The 25782-nt window shown below is 37.8% G+C and overlaps 1 protein-coding gene across 3 annotated transcripts; it reads right to left on the bottom strand.

The window, feature by feature from the left end:
- Positions 1–1765: 1765 nt before the first annotated feature.
- PEX2 (peroxisomal biogenesis factor 2) lies at positions 1766–24987 on the bottom strand. Of its 3 annotated transcripts, none has more exons than XM_054643524.2 (2): positions 24732–24987; positions 1766–6248 (listed from the first exon to the last, which is right to left on the bottom strand). In XM_054643524.2, the coding sequence occupies exon 2, from the start codon at positions 6227–6229 to the stop codon at positions 5315–5317; it is 915 nt and encodes a 304-aa protein (XP_054499499.2). In that variant the 5' UTR covers positions 6230–6248; positions 24732–24987; the 3' UTR covers positions 1766–5314. The 3 variants fall into 3 exon arrangements, with proteins under 3 accessions (XP_054499499.2, XP_054499528.2, XP_077042754.1); XM_054643553.2 differs by lacking the exon at positions 24732–24987 and adding an exon at positions 24223–24702; XM_077186639.1 differs by lacking the exon at positions 24732–24987 and adding an exon at positions 6718–9496.
- Between the last annotated feature and the right edge of the window lie 795 nt (positions 24988–25782).

Consider the following 25782-nt stretch of genomic DNA (forward strand, 5'->3'; position numbering starts at 1 on the left):
GAATGAATTATACAGTTATGTTATAACCAGTTAGGTTAACAAAACAGGACAAGTTTCAAAACTCTTTGTAAGTCCTCAGAGCTAATACATATTCCCATGTAAGAGTCAGTACTGCCACAGATGCAATTTACTGTCTTTGCCTGCTGCAACAGGCACTCTCCTAGGGGCCTATCCCCAGGGAGTGCCCTGGCTCTAGGCAAAAAACCCTGATCCTTTCTGCACTCTGTCTTCAGGCCACAAAGGAGAAGTAACTACAGAGAGTAGGCAAGCAATCTTGTTAGAGAATCGGGTACCTGAAGACTCCTACTGAACCTTAAGATGTGACTTTTTTCCATTAAGGCAATGTATCTCCAAGGATTATCCTTGACACAGTTATTGTATTAGAGGTATCCCTGCCAATTGCACCATCTGGAGATGCTATCTAGGGTTATTTCCTTGGCACAGTGTGTCCCGAAGGACTATTTAGGTAAGGGCTTTAAACAAGATGGCACACCAGCTATTGGCAAGTGACTAAAAGCCAGGGAACATGATGGGATGCTTTGGTCACATTAATGAAAGTTGCCAGTTCTGCAGTCAAGAAGTTAGAAAGAAGATTGCAATGAATACAGAAAATGGCAGAAGAGAGGAGTCGGCTTTTTGCCCTCTCCTGAGCTACTCCCACATGCTTAGTTTTCCATCACAGCCCTTCCAAAATAGCCTAATGCAGAACATTTACAAGACTGACAATCTTTTCTCCCCCCGAAATAGCCTTGAAATATGTCGCTTAAAGTAGACAGATATGAGATCAATGGTAGCACACTGGCCAACTTTATCATACTTTGCACCAGTTTGTTCTCTTAGGAGCCCCAAGATCAGAGGTAGGCAGCTGAGGATTTTGTACTTATTAAAAACTGCCTGCAAGACATAGAACTACCTGCACCTGCTGCTGTACAAGTCTGCCAACACCTCTTATCTGAAATAGATCTGCATTTTTGTGTGCAGATCAACAGACAGTTAAAAAATTCTAAACCTCAGGTATGCTCTAGAGAACAGAAAAGATGACTGGTTCGCTTTAGCAGATGCTGTGCAAACATGCCTGTGCACGTTTGTGATTCATCTGGTGCCAGCCTGAGAGAGATTCTGCCCACAAATGTAATTTCCTTGAATGATATTTGGCCACTTTGCCAGCTCCTCACTTTGGAAGTGGACTCCCCTGGAATGGCAGAAACTTAAGACTGTGGTAACAATTTAGGTGGATGTTTTAATGTCGTCAGCATGTAAAATGCTCTTGGGAGGTTGAAGGCAGGCAGCTGTAACCTATTCAACCAATTCTACTAAGAGTTCCTCCAGGGAACAGGTAAGGGGTTGAAGCACCACTTTGAAACTGCTTCTGCTGTTTTGGTTGTATACACTGCGACTTGCAGCAGCTCAGGCTACCATACTGTATTAAGAGCAAATGACCATCAGTTTATTATCTGTCCTGGCAATAAGCACAACCCTATCCTGAGCCCAGCCATGCCACAATCTTCTGTTCTCAGTACAAGCCAACACAGCTTCCTAGCAAACACACAGCAAAGTGTAACAGCTATGACTAATCCGCTCAAAAAAAGAAATGTGAAAAGATAATTTGCTTAAACCTAAAACTGAAGAATTTTTTAAAGAAGTCTAAACTAGTTTCTCACTTTGCATTTTAGTCTCATAAATGACAAAGTATGAAGTCACCCACTGAGTAAGAAATAACCACCCTTCCAGAAAAACTCTTAAGAAAAAGGCAAACCTCAGAACCTCCTGTTAAAAAATATCATTTATTTGTCAACTTGGTTTTCGTAAGAATGACACATCCCAGATAACAATTCCATTAGTATTCTCAAATAAGGATATTATAATAGATTGCATTTAGCAAATACATATCTTTCATCTTTCTTCACATTGTCTCTTTACTAATGCTGAGATCATCCTTGTCCATCATATCTTATAGTTACAAAAAAATAAATATTTCCAGGTAAGGCAGGAATCAAATACTATCCCTCTCATTTCTTTCACAGAAACTCCAAACTTTAAGTCCTCTATAAAATTACTTATATAAAACCTCCCTTAAAACATAGAGTAGATAGAATGGTGGTGTGTGGAAGTAAAAAACAGCATCCTCTGGCTCCTTTCATCTGACTGCCTCCCCATCACACCTTGTGGCAACTGGTAATTCTCATTCAAATGAAGAAATGAAAAGTTTTCAAGTATGTTTATTAATGTAATTAGTCTGTTTCATTTATGCCTTCATATTTTGATTTTTGATAATGAAAATGTTCATGTAGCACACAAAGTCAACAGAGCACAAAGAAAACTGGTAATACAAAGCTGTAACTCCTATCCAAGACTGAACAGAAGTTCTGGTCCTTTAGCTTCCTTAAATTCTGAGCATTTACCCTTTTCAGTGATGCACATATGACTACTCACAAGTACATTCTAATGGTAGCTGAATACTAATCCCCTTTTGTTTAAAGATTAACATTCCAAAACAAAATTTATTCCCTCCACTGCAGGAAGTCGGACCAGATGTAGCAGTCCTTTGTTAAAGTAGAGTTTCAACCTGAAAAATATGTTTATGAGGACAAATTATCAAGGTAATTAATATGTAAAACTAATTATTTGATTACAAAGAATCTGATTTTTTTCCTGTAATATCTTTAACTAAGACTCTTCTGCAACTTATAGATCACAAGACCCAACAAAACAGAATTAAAATATTTTTAGAAGTGTATTTTTCATTTTAAAGTGGTTCAGGAAAATGCTGAATATTGAAGTACTAAAAAGGTAAGCTGGTAGAAACTTTTCAGTATTCAAGTTGGAACCCTGGTCTCATTAGTGACTACAACTGAGCAAAGGTTTTACCATATGGGAGATTAAAAAGAAAAATCTGTATCTGACACAAACAACCATTCTTTTCCCAAACCACCTACTTCTGTGAGATGCTTCGTATCTGCTTACTTGCATGGAAAATAAAATAACTAAACCCCCACCTAAAGATCTAGGTTATTAGGGTAACAAAAACAGTTTATGCCACAAGACACAGACTTTATAAACTTGGTAAATACTATGGGCTACAAACCCAACACAGTGATGAGGAGGTGCTACAGAAGCAGGCCAATGCTTTGCTAAAATAAGGCAGCATAAGTTAAGCATTAGAAGTTTAATTCCAGAAAAAAAAACAAACAAAAAACTACAGTAGAGTGTGATATAGCAGAGCCAGCAGAAACCAGCTATACAATAGAGGTACTAAACTGCTTTTTTATTGATAGTGTAACAGGGATGAAAAACAGAGCACAAACTTTACCCGCATGAAGCTGCAAGAGACAAAACAAACCCCAGGAAATTCATACAGCTTATGCACATCAAACAGCAGGACAGAGGGAGGTGGAATGAAAAAGGAAGATAACATTCTTTAATATTCAGGAAAATGAAACATTTCTATATAGGAAAGAAGCAAACTCCAACATAAGAAGGGCATGACACCTAGCAGAGGCCAAAACAGAGAATCCATATTCTTTTGATAAAATATTGCTCTGAAACTTCAGAATAAATGAAGACTCCACAGCAAACAAAGGTCTGCTATGATTGTAAGCTATGAACACTGGATTTTGGATGCATACAATTCTTTATTAATAAACACAGATAAAGACTGAAGTATCAAAATGCTGATGATGTTTCTGGAGACATTAGATCACCTTTAAGTCAGTGTTGCTAAAACATTTCTTTGGGAAAAAGCTATTAAGTGATATGGAAGGACAATTCATACAAAATTCCTTCAGCATCAAGAAGTAACTTCAGGATGCTCTCCAAATGACTTGCCAGTTTTCATAGTCTAATAAAAACAGGTTTGCACCTGCTGGTTCTAATTGCAACAGCAAATAACAAAAATATGGCAGGGTACTAATACACACATTTGACAGCAAATAATATTGCAGCACAGGATCTGGAAGCACTTGCTCTGAAGTCTCTGTTGACTCACAGAACAGCAGCAGAATTAATGAAGTTTTTAGCTGCCCACCCGCTAACTATATCTAATTACATCAGATGAAAGCACTGTGTGTCACTCTAAAGATCAAAACCTAGAATTTAAGATCTTCAAATAAATAGACTAGTGGGTTGTTCTAATCAGAATGTAGAATGAAGAATGTAATAAACCATTTCATAAAAGTAGATCAAAGTTACTCAATCAGCTGTTACCCTGCTATTTTTGGGACTATTGATGATTGCCAATCAAGAACAGAGCCACCATAAAACTATTTATTTAATTTAACTGTATATGTTTTTTACAAATTAAGATTCAAAAAGAGGATGTAATGTATTTCTGTGTTAATGAGACTCTTCTGAATAACAATTCCTGTTAAAAAAGGATTGCAATTAAAAAGAAAATAATCCTACAAAACCAGGTTGAAGAGTAAATGGATGAAGTGTAAGAACAATTAAAACATTGCAAAGGCAACTAAGAAAGCAAACAGTGAATGCAAAAAGCAGGAAATTACCTATTTTAATATGTTACCATGCACACAATTGTGTTTGATCTTTTTCTGTGTGGAAGTGAACTTTGAGATTTGGCACCCACCTAGACCACATCAAAAAGACATGAGCAGCAATTCCTACAGACAGCATCTTGTGAGTGAACAGTTTTCTTCAGTGTCTCTACTCAGAAGAATGTGGGTTACCCTGAACATCTGCCACATTCCAAAGGATGATGGGTTTCACCCCTCAGGTTTGGAGGGAAGACAATATATATGTAATTGAAGCTCTGAGACATGTCTGCCTGAGAAAATTAGTTGTCATCTCACAAAGATCTAGAAGGTGCACTGTTTTCCTTAAATGTTCTTTATACCTTTGTGTTTTTTTAGTGTAACATCATATTGGGGATTCAAATTTTAAATTATTCTTTAGGCATGAAAAAAACAACTTTCCCACTTAATCCATCTACTAGGTAAGTTGTTAATGGCACTTTGTCTGGGTAAGTTAAAGATTGCTAAGTCAAAGTTTGCCTTATCCAATTGGAATGTTCTAAAGTTTGCAAGTAGAAGTTCTTCTTCAACTCCCTGAGAATGTTGTTGCTGTTTCTCCCACACACCATCCAGAGTAAATCCAACTACCTTCCCCTCACCTGCCAAGTGGGGTAAGGCATTATGGCATTGCTACTCAATAAATACCTAAGACCAGTAAAAATACATTTTATATAAATTACAGAGTGCCCAAAGCATATTTCAGCAGTCTGCTTTCAATAATTTCTGAATTCTTCCATTAATCTCTTGGATATATATCATGTACAGTATAAAACTAAATCAACCTCATATCAGACATGCAATTCTGTCATTTCAATTTTATACTCCAATGGCTGAAGACTGTGTATCTCTGAGCCACATTTAGGACATGTAAAATACATATCAAATAAAAAGTTACTTTTAATACAGTAGTAACAGAAAACATGTGGACAGCCTATGGTATGTGGCATGGTGGGCCATTCCCCACAAAGTGAACATTCCCTGCAGTGAACTGCTAAAGAGTTTTCACTATTGGAAAGACCTGCGATAGGCAGGCACCAAGAGGAAATTTTAAGTTTCAGCTTCTGTACATTAATGAGTGGTAGCAGATATATCAAAAACTCAGCAAAGCCATGCCATAAGAGTTCCCTGTTCATGTATTCAAATCCTATCTGACGAACATTTTGCGGCTTGCAAAAAACGGACCTAATTCCTAGAATGCGTTCTGTAAGTGTTGCGAATGTTCCTTTCCGAAGAAAAATCAGAAAATTTACAAGTCCACAAAGCTTTAAAAGTCCAGATCCAAAACCTATATAGCTCTTAATTTTGCAGAAAGACTGCTGTTGACGATTGCTAAATAAATCATAACATCTTTCTTCCAACCATCTTCCACCAACAGTGAAAATAAGATACCATAACTTCTGGTGTTTGCTCAGAGGTTGGTATTTCTCTGACTGAGATAAGTTATTCTTGTATTGAATATTGAGAATGGCCTGTCCCACAGTTGCGTTCTTGGAATAGATAGTGAATTTCCATAATATAAGACATAAAAATGCTTTTACTTCTGGTTCAAAATGAGCCAACACCCCTGGTTTAAATCCATGAAAACAGCTGGTAAACTGGGACCACACTAGTTGTTCCAGGGCTTTGTTTAGTTCAAGAGCATCAAGCTGACTTATTCTGAGCACAGGATTCACACTCTTTTCATTTCCAAGGCTGGAGGCCATTTCTTCACAAAAAAACTTTCTAGAAACAAAACACAAATAGATTTTAGTATAGCGGAGTATTTCCTATTTCTATTTTTATTAAAAATAACAAACTTGCAATATACCACCAGTAGATAAGAAACAACAACGTTCTCAGAATGCTCTATAAATATGTTACTAATATGCCACAATTCATTTCAGGAAGCTTTACATTAATATAAAATTAGTACACAATTTAGTTTAAAATCTTATTTTTAAAAGAAATTATGCCTGACCATTTCTCACAAAATGTTAACATTTGGTTATAAACAAGTGTTCAACATCATCTAGATATTCAGAAAAATCCACAGATTTATATACATATACATACATATTAATAAATTTATATATACATTAAAATATTGCAGGGCATAATTGTAATATTCAATTGAATCTTAAAATAGATCAGAAAGAAGAACTGCAACACTATAAGGTGTTTTATAGAGAAATAGGGAAAATGAAATACTAACCAAAAAATCTGGAAAAGAACAGTGAGGCAGACCAAGTGTTGCCATATGAACACTTCAATTGCTACAGCTGAAAGCAAAACTATAGAAATACAGACAAATTTAGGAATTACATAAAGATATGGATGAAATTAAGGTGGGAATGAATAAAATTTTCTCAATAAAGGCAGTGAGTTGTTTAGAGAAAAATCATGAGATCTAAGAAATATTCAGCATTCAGACATAAATTATTATACAGTACTTCACTGAAGTCTGCATATATTTTCTAGAGTGTTTTTGACAGGTGTGGGATTGTGCTACTTGTCGTATAACATTTCCAGGCAAGATGATTAATGTATAATAGCAACGTCAACAAATGGATACTCCTCTTGCTCAAGCATCATAGAAAAAAATAAAGTGTTTTTTAAAATGGCTTCTTTTAAATGTTGTTGCATCTGAAAGCCTGGCTGAGAAATAAATGCAGTAAATTACCAAAGCAAAATAGAGGCAACACCTCAATGTAAAATTGTGGGGTAATCAATTTTTGCTTCCTTTTGTCAACAGATTAAACCCCAAAGTGATTCAGAAGTATATTCAGAGAGTATGCAACATATTTCACTTTCTAAACCAGATTCTTTGCATAACAGACCTGCAAGGAATCTACAGCCTTCTAGAGAAAGTATAGGAGGTAGTGCCTCAAATTCTTATTTATAAGAGAAAAATAACCATACAAAATTACTGCGAGTAAAAGATGCTGTAGAGGCTCTTGGTAGCAACGGTTGCTACTGATGTCAAGAATACTAAAAAAAAAAAAAATCCTTCAAACAGACAACCATGTTTGCTGAAAAAGAACACCCCAGAAGTTTTAAAACACAATATAAAACATCATCTGTAGCTTTCCTACTGCTTTCCATATTCATAATTAGTTATCACTGCAAGGAAATATGACTTTGTCTTTAGTGTAGGGTGTATCACAGTAGTTTCCAATTAACTAGGACTGCTACATGGGTAGAGCATACAATAGCTCCACTTAGCTTTTTTAAACTACTCCTTCCTTTATTAGCAGGCAAAACATGGCTGAAGGTGGGATAAGGCCACCTCCTCTGAGCCAACAGCCATAGGGTTCATTGCATGAACCCACACCAGCTGGAAAAAACAGGATACAAAGCCTATATAACCAAACCTGTCTCCCTCACACTTAGTCCTCTCTGTAGCAGAAACCAAAGCACAGGAAACATTTTCCAGTATGATTCAAATAACTTCCCTCCTCTAATTTATGATCAAAGGGTCAATTCAACCCCTACTGGATGTTACTGCATCACTTCAAAAACTCCAGCACCAATGCCCATCCACCCTCCTATCCCTCATCTTTTCATTCCACTATCATTTTGGGAACCAGAGCCTTTGATAACCACCTGCTCTGGAACCTGCTACTGGTTATTCACTCATAAACCCTAGAAGTCTAATGTCTTCTTCACTTTCTCTTCTACTCATTTCACTTTGTTCTACTTGTTTCAATGTTCTACATAACTCCCAACACTCAAAACCTCCTTCAAAAATGCTAGTTACTCAAAAGGGACATCTTATCAAACAACTTCCTTGATCCATCTACTAAGACTATTTTCCAACATCATTTTAACCATCTTTTCCAATTGTTTTTCATTACTACAGATGCTATGAGCAATTTCTATTGTAGGTTTCTCATAAATAAGGTAGACTAAATATTTAAAGATTTTTTTCTCTCATTATAGGTACATTATCTAAAGAAACCTGAGCAAGTGAAGAATGGGTCATCAGGAATTTTCTGAAGACAAAGGAAAATGTGTCAAATCCACAGAATTATGATGGATCATGAAATACACATAGGCTGGGAGCCTGTATGACTGCACACTTGCTTTGAAAAAGAGGATGTGGGGACAGGCAGCATGCTGAACACAAGCCACCAGTGCATCCTTGCAGCACACTAGAACATGTATAGCCAGCAGACTGAAAAAGTGCCCATTACCCTCCACTTGGCATTGGTGAGTCTAAACCTGGGACACTAAGTCCAGTTTAGCTTTTTCTATGAATAGTACAAAAGAAAGGAACCCCATGTCCTGATATATGAGAAGAGCTTGAAGGAACTCAGATTGTTCAACTTGAAGGATAAGGCAGCTAAGAAATGGTCTATGAATAATCTTCTACTTCCTAAGGGTTGCAGAGAATATTAAGCCAAAGTTTTCTGTGAGATGCAATGACATAAAGAGAGGCAACTCTGTGTTAAGTCACTACATGAGAAATTCAAATTGAAACAAGGAAGCTGGAACATTTTGTCTACCAAGACTGAAATCTCCAGAAATTTCTCCCCAGAAATTCGTGAAACTTGGCCAAATGATGCCTGAACCTACCTGTTTTAGCAATTAATTTATTCCAAATTTTCACAGGAGAGCAGACTAAAATCTTCTCTGGGATTTGGAGTTTGACCTTCCCATTGCCTCAATGCAGAATCTAATTGATTTTTTTTTTTTCACGTCCATCATCCTACCCAGAACTGTATTTGAAGGAAATAATTTCAATGAATCTGTCAGAGTGCACATACAGAAAATGGGAACCACTTTTGAGACAACACACCCAAACAGCATGACTACTGCTCGGTAACCTTTGAAATTTTGCCAAATCCAACAAGTCTTCTTTTTAAAAAAATCAGAATCAACACCATATATACTGTTTAATGGTGTCATGTTCAATGTCTCTTCCTGAACTACCAGCTATCAAATTGATTGAACTTTTAGTCAAGTTTAGGCACACTATATGGAAAAGGAAGAATATCAAACAACAATAAGGATGCTATCTTTTAAATTATGCTTGTCACATAGCTATGTAAAAAAATTAAAAAAAAAAGAAAAAAGAAAAAAAAGCTTTCTTTTTGATGAAAAATTAAGTGTTCTCAATTCAAGCAATAAATCTGGGCATTGTTCTGAGTTCTTTCCAGCTAAGAACATTTAAAGCTTGCCATAGGCCATGGTTGTTAACTGGACACTGAAAGTTACCTAAAGATTATATCCGTATACTTCTGATTTTAATATGTAAGCACATTTCTGTATGCTTAGTGTTCTGCTATCCACTCTACTTTCTTCTGAATTGATCTAAGGTTTTATTGCACTTAAAGGGAAGATATTTATTTCCCATAGGCAAATATTAAAGGGGACAGTTTGAAATCTGCATTGTCCTATGAAATTGTCTTCAAATGTCCTAATGATCTGAATAAGAGCAACTGTTTCCTTGAGAGAAGAGCCCTACATTTTAATCTCAATCTTGCTATGGTAGGAAATTTTCCCTTTAAAAATTACTTCTATACAAACTCCTTTTAGAAATTTATTCTTTTTATAAAATATAAATAACAGTTTATATTGTTTTTGCACACAGTAGTATCACAGTAGAAATAAGTGGGAACTATGGTAGCTTAAAACTAGATAAAAACACACCCTATAAGTGCAAAGACATTTATCTTGTACTTTTTTTAATGTTATTTTTGCATTCTGTATTTTGCTGAGCTACAAAGAATATAGAAAATGTTTGTTTTCCTCCATGTTTTTTTATTAAATTCTATTTGTCATCCTTGACTGTTTTAACTCTTATTTTAAGTTACTTTTAAAACAGAAGAATCCCAAATCACAGACCCAGTAATGAAAGGGGTACGTACCAACATTCACATACATAATAAACTCAATGTTTGATGAACTTTTACAGAAATACTCTTTAATTAGTAAAGACTGGTACTTGTAAGGTTCTCCCTTTATATTGTCAAAGATATAGAAAAAAAAAGAATTGCCTGCCAGAAAAAAAACGAAACAACTGAAAAACCCTAAAATGTTCCGTTCTTAAATAACCTGTATTTGTTTGTTTTGTCTTTTTTAACCAAACAAATAAACAACCCTACTTGTACAGTACAAAAAAAATTACTGTATATCACTAGGGAAAAAGAAATTTCTTCTGGTATATATTATTGCTGGTATTGAGCAAAGTAGAAATTATGAATGAATATATTTTATTTGGAAACATGTTATTGACAGAAATCTATCAATAGTAATGTGAGTATTGTCAACAGCCTGTCAATATTAATGTAATTATAATTAAGGGGATAACATGGATTTTAGCTATAATACCAAGTAACATCTCCTGCATTGCTGCTATCAATATAAGCATTATTATTGACCTGTTCTGGGACTATCAGTAGGAGATGTATTACCATCAGGCATATTTGTCAATGCATTCTGCCCACAAAAATTCTACATTTAAATTTACAGGTCTGTAAACTTTGCCTGAAGAAATATACAAATCCAAGTAATCTCTTGGGTGCCATTTTTTTCCACAGGGCTTTTCTACTGTGGATGAGTAATCAAGGGGTTTCTATCTCAGAGCTACTGCAATCGCATTCCCTGCTTTTCTAGCATAATCATTAGATGACAAATAGACATATATGCAGAAGCCTTAAAATAATTTTAAGTATGATCTGTCAAACCACTTTTTGAGAAGCAAAATAAAAACGTATTTATTAAAATAAAACCCAAAATTTGTTCCTAATGGTTGGCAGCGAGTCACTAGTGGCGTCCCCCAGGGACCAGTGCTGGGTCCAGTCCTGTTTAATATCATCACTGATGACCTGGATGAAGGGATTGAGTCCACCATTTGCAGATGACACCAAGCTGGGACCATGTGTTGATCTGCTGGAGGGTAGGAGAGCTCTGCAAAGGGACCTGGACAGGCTGGATAGATGGGCCAAGTCCAACAACATGAAGTTCAAAAAGTCCAAGTGCTGAGTCCTGCTCTTTGGCCACAACAATCCCCTGCAGTGCTACAGACTGGGGACAGAGTGGCTGGACAGTGCCCAGGCTGGAGGTGCTGGCTGACAGCCGACTGAACATGAGCCAGCAGCGTGCCCAGGTGCCAAGAAGGCCAAGAGCATCCTAGCCTATAGCATGGCCAGCAGGAGCAGGGAGGTCATCCCTTCCCTGTTCTGGGCCCTCAGTTTGGGAAGGACATTGAGACACTTGAGCGCGTCCAGAGGAGGCAACGAGGCTGGTGAGAGGCCTGGAACAAAACCCTGTGAGGAACGACTGAGGGAGCTGGGGGTGTTCAGCCTGGAGAAAAGGAGGCTCAGGGAGACCTTATCACTCTCTACACCTTCCTGAAAGGTGGCTGTAGCCAGGTTGGGGTCAGTCTCCTCTCCCAGGCAGCCAGTGACAGAATGAGAGGACACAGCCTAAAGCTGTGCCAGGGGAAGTTTAGGTTAGACATCAGGAAAAAATTCTTCACAGAAAGAGAGATTGGGCATTATCTGCCCAGGAAGATGGAATTGGGCATTATCTGCCCATCCCTAGAGGTATTTTAAAAAAGACTGGATGTAGTACTCAGTGCCCTTGTTTAGTTGATGAGGTAGAGTTAGGCCATAGGCTGGACTTGATGCTCAAAGATCTTCTCCAACCTAGTTCATTCTGTGAACTTAAAATTACATTTAGGATGCATAAGTAGCATATCCACTAACTTCACTGAGTTAGTGATTTAATTCTTTTACACAATCTCATCTGTGTAGACAAAACATGTAGTCTAACACTGAACTTATGGAGAGATGGAATGGACTACAAGAGACCACCAAATCCTAACACAGCACAAACACAGGCTCAAGAATATATTGACATGTGTCTACCAAGAAGGCTAATTCCATAGTTTTTCTAAGTAGTCTGTTCCAGTGTTTTATGGCCCAAAGACTCTTTTTCTCATATTTAGTATAAAGCATGCTTAGTAAAAATCAGGACAGTTTTCACTCCACAGCAGAAATCAAGAACAACGAAAAAGAACTTCCATTTTGCCGCACCTTCTCAAGAGCAAAAAGCAGCAAGACATGTGAAAGGACCAATTACCCACAGAAGATCTGCCAAACTAGACAAAATATGCTTTACTACAACATGCCTGGTATGATCCTCAAGAAAAACCAAACCAAACAAAAAACCCAAATAAAATCCACAGCAAAACAACAACTTTACTTTTTTCTCAGCAGCAATTCACCTTGAGATCTGCTATATCTTCATGTCTTTTTCTCTCATTTTTCTATCTGAATAATTATTTCCTCTTTTGGATTCATATATTTTGAGCTTTTCATGTTAAATGCCTGCATTGTTTTTTATCTTGTTGATTTTACACTTTCCAAACTCATCAAGAGTATTTTGAATTCAGACCTTATGTTTAAAACAAAGGACAAAACAAAATCCTAAACTTTCAACCTCTCTCCAGCTTGTATCATCAGTAACTTTTCTAAGTATGTATTCTCTTCCATCATCCAACTCACTAATGCCTTTTCATCTTGACAGGGTACTATAGATAATTACTCTGTAAAGGCAATCTTTCAACTTGATGCTGATAACATCAACATCTAATGGATACAATATTGATATTATGTTTCCCTAGTTTGCTCATGTAGGGAAAAAGACTTTATTAAAATAATGCTGCATAGTACCTAAAGTTTTCCTCTTACTAAACTTGTTATTCTTATTTAGAAGAGAAAAATATTGAGGTTTCTTACAAACAGGTCTCACCAAACCATACTGGGTGTTTTACCATTTCTCTTCTACACACTGTTAGATACAAATTAATTGCTAAACTATTTACTCCTGAACCTTTATTTGGAATCAAAACTGACAGTTTCAATAATTCTCTTAACAGAAGAGTAAAGAGGCACAAAACCAGATACACACAAACCCATTTTGCTGGCTATTTCCACCCTCTGGGATATTAAATAAATAAATAAAATCAGCAGTGCCTAATTCCTCAATCATTCTAGGATGAATTTTATTAGGATTTGCCACTTGAGCACATCTATATTAAGATTCCTTAGGCTATTCTTTCTGTGCTTTGGTTCCACTCTTATTTCCTGTCTAAGATTAATTTTATGAAAGTAGCAGGTCACAATATATCTCTTTTACAAAGTATGAAGGGAAGAATCAGTCTTTGAAAGTCTTTTCCTTGTTCTCCTTTCTTATTTAATAACAGATCTAGGTAATGGACTTATCCCTTCGTGCCTCCTCTTACTCAGAGTTTTGGAACCTTTCATTGATTCTTTTCTTGTGCTTTGTAAATTGAAACTTATTTTGTTCCTCAGTCATCAATTTTATTCTTACATTCCTATGCTATTCTTTTATATTCATCGCTAATCATATTGTATTACTTTTGCCTGGACAACTCTTTTCATTTCCAGGCCAGGGAAGAATTCCTGATATAAAGTCCCTCTTAACATTCACTATTAGTATTTTATTTTATTTTATTATTATAAAGTATCTCAACACAAAGAAACAACAGGATATACATAAAGGTAACAATTTTTCATCCTTTTCAACAGACTAGACTCTGCCAAGTGCCAGCATTGAAATCAATGGTCCAAGGATGGGGAAGCAGGGTGTAGAAATCATCTCCTCTCTGGAGATAACAGTAACACACAGTCCCTTTTTCCTTCAGGAGCTACAATACATTTGGTATTGTGCATTGCCATACTGGGGGTGTGCGACAGCAGGGAAGCAAGCCATAGCCTTGGTTCACTATCCCTCCTTTGATGTTCATAAAGTTGGGTATCAACAGATAGCAATGAAAACTAACTTTCCACCCATCACAAGAATGCTGAGACTTTTTTTAATGTGGAGTGTTCTACATTTTTCTTTGTGAAAATTTATCATTTACCTGTTCTTTTTGGGCACTCTCAATAGCAGAGGATATTTTATATGTCAATTAAAAATCAATAAATTTTAAAGATGAGAAACCAAACGATACATATTCAGTTAACTTTAAAATTTTCCTTTACATCAACTCTCATAACACAGAACATGGATCCCAGCTGCTCAAAGCCTCATCTCTCACCATTAAATCTCAGCTCTTTCCTGCTTATCAAGTGCAGAGAGAAATATCCTCAGATCAAAGTCTAATTGGGAGCCCCAACTGTGTTGTCTCTTAATCACTGAAAAATTAACTTATCACTATATCATTACCTCAAATAACCTTAAAAAAGATTGATTTTGTATTACTGTCTGGATTTCTATATACTTCAGACAAATACCTATCATTTTCTAAAGAACATAAATTGATTCTTTAACTGTTTGGAATAACTACAAACACTAATTGAAAAGTCAGTAACACACTGCAATCACAGAAACTATTATTTATTTCTTATATTCCTGGGAGAAAGGACTATTTCTCAACATAGACAAATTCAAGGAAAACACTGAATGACTGTGTAACAAACAATTCCCATAGATAAAATTAAGAATTTTATTATGGAGGTTAAAAATGCTACAGTTACATTTAAGGTTCAAAGACCAAGCACAAGACAAAGACACATTCAAATCACAGGTTGCTTTTCCAATTTTAACTCAGTAAATTGAGATTTCATAACATGAGATACAAGAGATTAGCTACTACTGAATGCCTGAAGACAGCAAGGAAAAATTAATGATAGTTAATTAATAGATTTATCTTCCACAAACTACCTGCCAGAATCAAAATATTAGGGCTTCAAGTTACAAAATCAAAACCAGCTCAGAAGAGCCAGAATTGATACAACAGTAATGAAGAGCAGCAGGAAAGTGCTGCACTGTTAGAAACTGTAAATCAGTCATTTCTGACAGCATTTGATGGAAACTGAAAATCCCACATCAGTGCAACACATCCCCTCGATGAATGCTAGAATGCTAGACAATTACTGGCCACTCCCTAAGATATTCTGAATGCTATAAGCTTCTACTGACTTGAGATAAATTTGTCATCAGTCAGCACTCTTAAAAGACAGATTATTAGATCCTAACAACCAGATCTGATAGTTACCTCAAAACGAATATTTAAAATACTAACCTTTTAAAATTTGCAACACTAAATTCAAGACGATAAAACCTCCAAGTACATTTGTATTCCTTGTAGCATAGAAGCCAGAGACAGCATCACCCTACCAACTTTTTTGATAAGCCCTAATCTTCATTTACTGGAATAAACAGGAAGATAAACACATAACAAGCTAATGTTCCATCACTATTATTCTTAATCCCATATCCTTTTCTTTTCCTCCCTCATCTTATTTCCTCTTTTGTCATCCTGCTCCTTAGTACATCAAGTTACAAATTCATCTCTAAAGGGACATGTCAGTTTCACTTATAAATTCTCATCCTCTGTTACATTAAATGAAATCTAGCTGTTGCTCCTTTTAAAGCAATTAGTGATAAAAACCTGGAAGTGTAAAAAACAAAGCTGCATTATAACTTGAAAACTTCCAAAAAACATGGTTAAAAATCCCTTGATCTAGATGCTTAGCAAAATATTTGTCTCATACACAACAGATGTTTTTCTTTGGAACTAGGTAATGGCAATTATTTGGAGAAGTGCTTTACCTTTACTGTTGATGAACTAAAATGGTGAAGAGAGGTTTTGTTAAAGTAGTTGAACAGAGTGGCAACTGTGATGGTTAGCTGGGAAGAAACAGCCCTTTGTAAGGAAGAGGCAACATCTGTGACTGAACCAGTATCAAGAGGTGTAAAAGCTAAGCAAAGTTAAGAATTAAGTTAATAATGTAGGTCTCACCTGCTGATGTGATCAACAGATGACTGAGAGACTATTGTACCTTAAGGCCTTTTTGGGTGTGATAAAGATATGAGGCTCTGGTAAAAGGATGGCTAAGTAATACTGCAATGCTTGTGCAGCAGTGAAAAGAACGCAAGGCTTAGTAAATGTGCGATCTTTTCTGTAAAGCAGATGAAATGTCACCTGGTGGCAGAGGTATGCAGCTCCATTTCAGAAAGGTCCAATGACAGATCATGAACACACCGCTGTGAGCACACTGAGGGCAGTTATAGCCATAGCTCTTCCAGTGAGAGAGTGGTTATAGCCATAACTCTTCCTTTGCTGGTTACTGTTGCTTTTCTGAAAAGTTGGTCTTACACCTCATGATATATGAAACATCTGCATTTCATTGTTCTAAGGGCACTGTATCTCACATCCCTTTATTTGTCAAGTACAATGTCAATCCCAATTTTATGCATCTTTTCCATGCCCCTCCTTACATTTCTTCCATTCAAAACTACCTAAAAAACAAACAAAAAGTCATCTAACTTAAATTCTCATTTCATAGCTCTGTGTCTGCTCTGCTCCAACCTGTCTGATTCATACGAATGGATCACCAGATAAGTACGGAGATGCCAGGATGAAGATTGAGAAGATACATACAAGAGATTCAGAAGCAACACCTGCTCTATATACTCTGATACAATTTACCACAGATGACAGAACCCTGCAATTTTGCATTAAACACTTTACGCTTATCATTTATGAAACACAGTCACTGCCCAGATTTTATTCCAACTTTCTTCCTTTTCACATACATATGCATGCCAACTGCACAGTTATGAATATTCAGCAATACGCAAGTGTAACAATGCTGATCCAAGTACTGCGCTGCAGGAATGCAAGGTCCTTTAACCTTTTATTAGAAATACTTATTAGATAAGAATGGTAAAAGCTGTCCTAAATGCCTAAATCATAATTAACCCCTATCCACATCTGTACCCAAAGGAGGACTCTAAGTAAAACAGTGTTGTTACAGACTGTATATATTCATGATTTGCTAGAACCGATAAAGTCCTGCATCAATAAAAAGACAAACCTGTTCACTCCATGTCTTAAGTTTTGGTTTTGTATTATATGGCATAACTTATGAATAATTTGATCGAATTATCATCAAAAACTCTCAAGTGGTGCAAGGATAAAGAGCAGTACTTGACACAAATTTCTCTTTTTTCAGGCTTGTGTTCTTTAAAAATCTAAGGTAATGTCATTTTTGACAGCTACAGTCACTGTCTCAAATTTTCCTTCCACTGTCTATTCTGTCCTTATCTTACAAATTAGCAGTAGTACTCATTTGAACTTCAATTTAATCGGTTTTGCATGTTGAACTGGCAAAATTCCAACCTATTTAAACTTATTTTTCTGCAGATTTAGTACACAAACAGGTCATCACAGACTCAGGTCAGATACATGCAGTATGAGTAAAAAGAACAACAGAGTCAGGAAAACCAGGTAATTGTGAAACCAGCTGTCTTTGAATCTCAGCATCATACTCTTATATCCACCACCAGTCAACAGCAAGACAGAAACTCAAGGCTTTTGTTTGACTTGAAGAACTGTTCTTTTTTGTCTTCAATCTCAATGTGCTGAATGTGCAAGCAAAACACAACACTGCAAATACAAATAATGAAACTTTTAGCTGTCTTTCAAAAATGAAAAGACAAATAATTATTTGTACAAGTCCACTGTAGGATTCATGCAGACCTGCAAATGAGAGGCTACTCTGTTCAAATAAGTAACACTATGCAATTCCTCCCTACCTTCAGCTTTTCTGGTATGATTGTACCTTGTAACCTCTGGGATACGCAATGACTACGAGGGGTGCTGGGAAATTTGATGTGCTCAGTGTCCCCAGTCCTTGACGATTTTATTACTTATTAATTATGGGAACTTTAAGCACACAAGGGAAGTCTGATACACTTCCACTACACTTCTCCTCAATCCTGTAACTTCATTAGCATTTTAGAATCAACTGAATGGTTGCATACAGGTATTACAAGTAACAGTTTAGAAGAGGGATAATAATTTCCTTGCTAGGCAGCCTGAGTTGTATGCTGTTACAGCTTCTGAAATCCCTCTGCAATTCCAATGTGTATTTCACTTCATGATTTAGTTATGCCCCACAGTGTCATGGCATTATATTAATTTCCCTTTCAGGAAAAGTTTTTCCTCCTTACCAAACCCCTCCTGTGACATTTTTTTTCTGCTTCTCTGACTACAGAAGTAATATTACTTTTGAATACTATTATTTTAATGTATTTTTTCAAGTTTTCTTAGAATTTAAATTTTGATTAGCTCCTTTCTTTTCTAACCTCATTCACAATATTAGCAAAAACCAAGAGAGAAGATAAAGTGTGTGAAAGACAAGATTTTTAGGGACATTCTTCCCAGGCAGCTACTGAGACAAACACAATGAATGTTAGCAGCATTAAATTCAACTTCCTCCTAAAGGCAAAAAACCTCCTCAAGTCCTCCCTTGCAGGAGGAGGAGAAAGTACCCAGACCCAGTAAGAATCAACCTTGCATCAAGAGTTGCACCATTGTTGTAATTTCTCTTCCTTCCTATAGCGTGTATGTCCTCTTTTTCCTCTACCCCAAAGTTCTTTATTTCTCTTATATTTCACCCTTACTCTGAAAAATCTGAATTTAGTTTCCTTTTCAAAAGAGCCTGAAATAAACTCAAACTTCTGAAGTTCTTATATTCCACCTCCAAACCAAAAAACCACTGAGAGAAGTATGTTACAAAGACTGCATCCTTTCCTGAAGATTTTTGTAAAGTTTAGACTTGAACTGATGATGCTTGCAGTTGTAAGTCAGCTGTATGGCTGCAGGAACAATTTAGCTCTTGAAGAAGCTACAGAACAGAGAGCCTGCTACCTTTTATGTACATATACAGCACAATTTGATTATGAGCCTGCATCTTTTTAGCACAACACATTGGTCATTTTCAATTTTTTTATTTTATTTGCTGTTTTTAACTTTACAGGGAGTGCTGTATTGCAGGTGATGTTTAGAGCACCCTTGTTAGTTAAAATGAGACGAACAGAAAGGGTGTGACTCTCTTCAGTGGTCTAAGCGAAAAAGTATGCATGCTAATAGCTGTCAAAAGCAAAAAAGCCCAACCCTATCTCTAAAAAAAAAAACAAAACAAAAAACAGACCAAGAAAATCCAATAAAAACCTCAAAACAGCATAAGCAGCCTGCTTGAAAACACCACACTGAAGTAAACTTCAGCAGTCCATGAGAGGTAACAAGTTGTAGCAGCTCTGCTCATTAACTCCAGAGCAATACACTGAGTCCATTGCCATTTCAACACATAAACAACGTACTATAATTTAGGTAGAAAATTTTAATTCACCTTCTGGATGCTCTGAAAAATTGCATGAATTCAGATGTTTTTCCTAAACAGCTAACATTTGGGAACCAGACCTTGCTAGGGAGAAATTTACATTAGGGTATTTCACTGAAAGACTGATTTTAATTGACAAAATTATCATCTTCTAACTGCACATTGCATCAACCAGATCATTAATGGAGATGTTAAACAGGGCTGAACACAGTATTGACCCCTGGGGTACAACAGTAGTTACCAGCTTCCAACTAGGCTTCACACCACTGATTGCCATTCCCTGTGGTCCATCTGTTCAGCACATTTTATGCTGACCGGACTATTTGCTCACCCAGCCCATACTGCAGCAGCTTCTCCAAGAGCACGTCACAGGAGACACTGCTGAAAGACTTACTCATGCAAGCACCTACTCTCCTCCTCCCCTTGTTTACCATGCCAGTTATTTCATTGTAGAAAATTATCAGGTTGGTCAAAAATGGCTTCCCCTTGGTAAATCTATGCTGACTACTCCTGATCATTTTCTTTAATGTGTCTTAGAAGGGTTTCCAGGATTAGCTGCTGCATCACCTTCCATCCTTCTAGGGGATCAAGGTAAGGCTGACCAGGCTATAGTTCCCTGAGGACTTCTTCCTGCTCTTTTGAAAACAGAAGAAACATTAACTTTCCTCCAGTCTACAGGCACTTCTCCCAGTTCCTCAATCTCCCAGTCCAATGATTATTGGGACTGTCCTCACAATGATATCAGCCAGCTCCCTTAGCACTCATGGGTTCATTCCCAGAGCATTACCTCTTAATTCAGGTATTCTCTGACCTAAACCTCTTCCAAGTGTACATTTTCCCTGCTCCAGACCTTCCCTTGTGTTCTACAGTTCCTGAAGGTCTTTGCTAGTAGAGATGGAAGCAAAGGCAGCCTGCATAACCTCAGCCTTTTCCACCTTCCCTGCTCATTCAGCTATGAGACCACATTTTCCCTAGTATTCCTCCTGCTACTCATGCATTTTATAAAGGCAATTCTTGTGGTCTTTGACATCCATCACCAGATTCAACTCCAGGTAGAGTCTGACTTTCCTTTTCACATCCATGCATGCTCAGACACTGTCTCTATACTGCTCCCAGGTTATGTGTTCCTGCTTCTGGACATTTACTTTTAATGTCTGAGTTTCATGATGAGCTCCTTGTTCATCAGTGTATGGCTGCTGGCATTCTAGCCTGACTTCCTAACTGCTGGGATGGACTGCTCCTCAGCTCGGGGAGGTGATCCTTGTGTATCAAAGAGCTTTGCTGCATCCCTCCAGGGCCTGACCCTGGGGGAATCTTCCAAGTAGATCCTTCAAGAGGCCAGAGCCTGCTTTCCTAAATTCCAGGGCAAGGATCTTACTTATTCTTAAACCAGGCTCTCAGAGAAAGCCGGCACTAATATCACTAACCGACTGAATAAGAAATAGATTACATTAGTTTCTGTCAGAAACCATATAGCTTAAAGGAAATATTGCTAAACTGGCACAAACACCGTGAACTTCTTTATTGAAAAAAGTTATTACCTAGAGAGTCTTAAAAAAAGCCCTCTCTGCCAAAAAAAAATCATTAAATACCTAAAAGGTTTAAGAAGTAAGGTATCAAAAAAGTAATATAACATATCTTATTCTTCAGTTAGACTGACATTAATATAGAATGAATTTATTGGTAGTATATGCAGAACATTTCTTATTAAATACAGTGCTATCTTTTAATTCAAAAGTTTATTCCCATTTCTTATTATTATCTTAATTATTATTATTGCAGCATACCATGCTTACAAGCTAATTCAATGAAATTATATTTATGTCTGAAGCTTATCATTTAGTGTTAGCTGGACCCAATTTATTTGTTTCTTTACATCCTCTAAATTGTTGTTTTCACTGAATAAATGCAGAAATTCCAACTGCAACAACAGTGATGTGGAATTTTTGAAAGTTTTGTAAGAGTAGGCCATTATAACCAACAGAGAAATAAAACACATGGGCAACAAGGTAATTAAATTGTAGTCTGAAATTGATGACAGATTTTTTCTACTGTTTAATCTACTACTAATTTTCCTTAAGAAGCTGTCCATCTCTTCCCTTCTTTGCCCTCCCTTCCCTTCTCTCTGAACCTCATGGCTTTGAAACTTTCAGATGTTAAAAAAAATAAGAAAAGACATTCCCACCATCTCATATTTTGAACATGTAATTAAACGTTTAGGGCTTTTTTTTCCCTGAAAGACCATGTGCTTCATTACTACATCCAGCTATATGTTAATACTGGATTCAGATATCACTCCCTACACTTTGATGATTTATATATTGAAGAGCCATTCATTTTACACCATATTCTTGGTACTGATACTATGTAGCCATAAACCTGTTTCCTTCCTTCCCAAATATCCTCGAAGTAGCAGTTTTTAGCCATTTTCAAGACTGTCACCTCCAAAGACTATAAACAGAGAAAGTAAAATGTCCTTCTTGACTTACAGTACCACATTTCACATCAAAGAACAAATTAAGGTCCTTGGATTAGTAATAGTGTCAAAAACTATCCAAGTATAAAAACTACCTTTCCTACTCTATGAACGGTTCAATCAAGTCTTTATATACTAATAATACTTGTTTGAAAGTTTTAGTTTAATTTAATTTAGTCCATTACAGGAACATTTACTTCCTACATGTCCTGGATCATCTTAAGCATCAAAACCTTTCTGTGAGTCACTACAGTCTTTAACGAAATTAAACCTACAGTCTTCACCTACTGGCATGGGTGAATAATAAAAGAATCTAATTGGAGACAAACAGAGCTGTGAAACAAACAAAACATTCTCTCCCAAGTCTAAATACCTCCTTGCACAGAACAGACCTATGTCTAGCCAAGTCCCTAATACTCTACGAACATGAACTGAGGTATGCCATTCTAGCTACTTGGGAGCCCTTTACCAAGTAGGTAGATCCATAATGCATCTAAAGGTCCATTACCTAAGAAATAAATCTTTTAAAAAATAAATTCAAAACATGGTATTTTACATATCTGTACTCCTATACTGAGAGTTCTAGGATTAGCTATGAGATACATAAGCATGAGCTGATTCAAATACATTTAAGTTCACTACTATTACTTCACAGTTTTCAACATTTCTAAGAAAAGTAAAAGATATTTTCACATTCATGCAGACAGAGATCTAATTTTAATTATTTACTTAATGCAACATTAATGGGAACTGATTTTTTTCATTTGCTGAAAAGGATGTTCTTGACAAATAAAAACCTACAAGTTGGCACAAAGATAAGCCTAGGAGTTAAAAGGATGTAAAAATTGAGGCAAAATGCTAAGCAGAGTTATTTCAATTGCCCTGGCCCCAGATAAATGCAATTTCACATCCTCTGTACTCAATAATAAACATCTTCAATTCCTACCTTAAAAACTGCAAATATGTATACATAACACTGAGGTTTTTGAAATACTGATATACACACAACCTCTCACTACATAAAAAGGCCCAAACACCCCACCTCTTTTAGACTCTCTCCAAAAAATCCAGACTAGTAGGCAAGAAAGTGGGTGCCATATAAGATCCTTGCAAAACCTTCACAGGTAACAGCTTTAAACGTATTCCACTTTCTAATTCACAGACTCAATCAAAAATTTTACAATACAGAAAACACTACAGTCATCATGGTAATTAAAAGAGTAAATCACAGAATCCTAGAATCATCAAGACTGGAAGAGACCTTTAAGAAAATCAAGACCAACCATCAACACAGCACTAACTCCAAAAAAGTATTCTTAGAACACCTAAGGCTAGAGGCACTAGAAACCAAAGTAGATCTTTCAATACTGACATGATCATCTATTTCTGTACTCTCTTTTAATGAGCCAATTTATACATTTTATAGATGTGAATTTAACCCCATAGCAAGTAACTTTGAGCAGTATAAACAAACACTGAAAAAAAAAAACCCAAAACATTAATTTTTCCTCCCTTTATTAGCTTATTTACTACTCTAACTAAGTACCAGCAATGACATTTTCAGTTGCTTTACTACTAATCACTTCATTAGATAAACTAGTCTTGATGGACAGCCAATAACTGAAGAACAAGCGGCTGCTGAGGAGGAACTGCAGCAGAAAGATGAAAAAAAATCTGAAGAAGAAAACACTGATAAAACACATCTTCAAAAAGAATAAAAATAGCATTAGTCTTAAAAAGAAAACTTTATCAACTGTTGCTAACTGTATGTCAAAAAAGCTCCAAAAAAGTCTGACAAGAACTAACTTTCAATGAAATCAAATGGCAAAGTATTTTGGACTCAAATTTTAGTACAAACTTCACTTCATTTAGTACACATTTTAGTCATACTACATCTTTGACCTTAGGGAACACTTCCCTCACACTGACAGGTGAAAAATCATAAAAGAAATACAGTGCTGTGGTTTCCAGTATGGACTATGTCATAAGTAGAGTTTGTCTGTTTGTCAAACACATTGGCCATTCAGAATAAATCCACATTTATTTCGTAGTGAACCAATCATTTGTTACTTACAGGCTGCACAAAACTGGATTAACAGAAAGTGGAAAGTTGCCACCCTCATTTTTGGATTTCTTTGCCACCTATAGTAGGGAGTCAGAGGAATGACCCTCGAAGATTATAAATGTTTCAGTCTCTCAGCTGGTATCACAACTCAGATGATAATACTCCTCTGAGAGGATATTACGCCCTTTCTGCTCCGCACAGGTCGTCACCAGGCTCTGTCCCATCTTACGGCACGCCTGGGCCTAGCTGGAAAGCTCCCCGCCTCCGCACTCTGCGGCAACAGGAGGCCGAACGCCAGCGGGACTCACGGAACGGGGGCGGCCGGGGAGTGCAAAGGCCAAACACAGGTTTTTGCAAGCAGGCCCTGCATGAGCTCCGGGGCCTGAGCCAAAGGAACTGCCCCGGCCAACCAGGCCGCAGGAGACGCCTGGATGGGCTCCGCCGAAGGCCACGGCCCCTGCAGCAGCTCCCGCCCGCCGCAGCCGCTCCGTCTCGTCCCGCCCCGCGTCCCGACTGACCTGCGCCGCTGCCGGGCCCGGCCCTGCGCCACTCCGCGGGTGTGCCGGGCTCAGCCTCGAGCTTCCCGGAGAAGCTCTGCACGGCCGGAGCCGCCTCGGGCGCTCTCCCCTCGGCCGCCCCGGCTGCGGGCACCGTCCCGCCAGCCGGGTGCCAGCGGCAGCTGCCCGGAGCGGCGGCCGCACGGAGCGCAGTGCGCCGCCCAGCGCGGCTGCGCAGGAAGCGCTCCGGGAGACCGGGAAGGCGCGCGGGAAGGGCTCGCCACACGGCGGCCGCGCCAGGGCGGGCTGCGAGCTGCTTGACTGACAGCCCAAGCATCAAATCAGCGGCCCGGGATGAGGCGCAGCAGCCAATGGCCGCAGGGGGGCGGGGCGGCTCCGGGCCCCGTGGGATCCGAGCGGCCGCGCTGCCGTTTGCGGCTGGGCCGGCGCTTGTAGCGGCTTCTGCTCGGGGCTGCTCGTGTGGGCGTGAGGAGACTCCTGGCCTGGGGTGGTGTGGTGTGGCCACTCAGCGGCTTGGAGTCGAGGGCAGTCTGGGGTGGAGTCCATGGGGAGGCGGGTGGCCTGCGGGCAGGATTCACAGGCCTGTGAGGGGAGAAACCAGCAGCGTGGGGAAGGAGTGCGGCAGCAGTCCAAAGGCACTGCAGGCGGTGTTTCTCCAGCAGCTGCACTGTTCTGTACGTGGTTGCTTGATTAGTTCCTGGTATCGGTGTCAGGTCTTCCCTCACGGGCTCAAAAGTGTTTTAGGTGATACAGTTAAATTATTATTTAGGTGATTTTGAATTGTGCACCTTAGGTGAGGCAAACTGCACTGTGAAGTTGTCTGTTACTGTTCTGGAAAGCAAACTAACAGAGAAATTGGGGGGAATTGTCAATGTTTATTAAATAAAAGTTAAAAGATACTCAAATAGTGATTTACTCCTTTCCAAACCATAACTATATTTAGTTTTAACATATTCATGAACACAGATTCACAGGTGACATTAAGGGTTATAGTTCCTCAGATAACTTCCTGAGGTTATCTCTGCTGAGGGGGCATTCCATAGGCACATAT

The sequence above is a fragment of the Agelaius phoeniceus genome, chromosome 1 (genome assembly GCF_051311805.1).
Source record: "Agelaius phoeniceus isolate bAgePho1 chromosome 1, bAgePho1.hap1, whole genome shotgun sequence".
NCBI classification, from domain to species: domain Eukaryota; kingdom Metazoa; phylum Chordata; class Aves; order Passeriformes; family Icteridae; genus Agelaius; species Agelaius phoeniceus.

Coding starts and splice junctions, on each gene's coding strand:
- PEX2 (XM_054643524.2), bottom strand. CDS start 6,229: ATGGCCTCCAGCCTTGGAAATGAAAAGAGTGTGAATCCTGTGCTCAGA.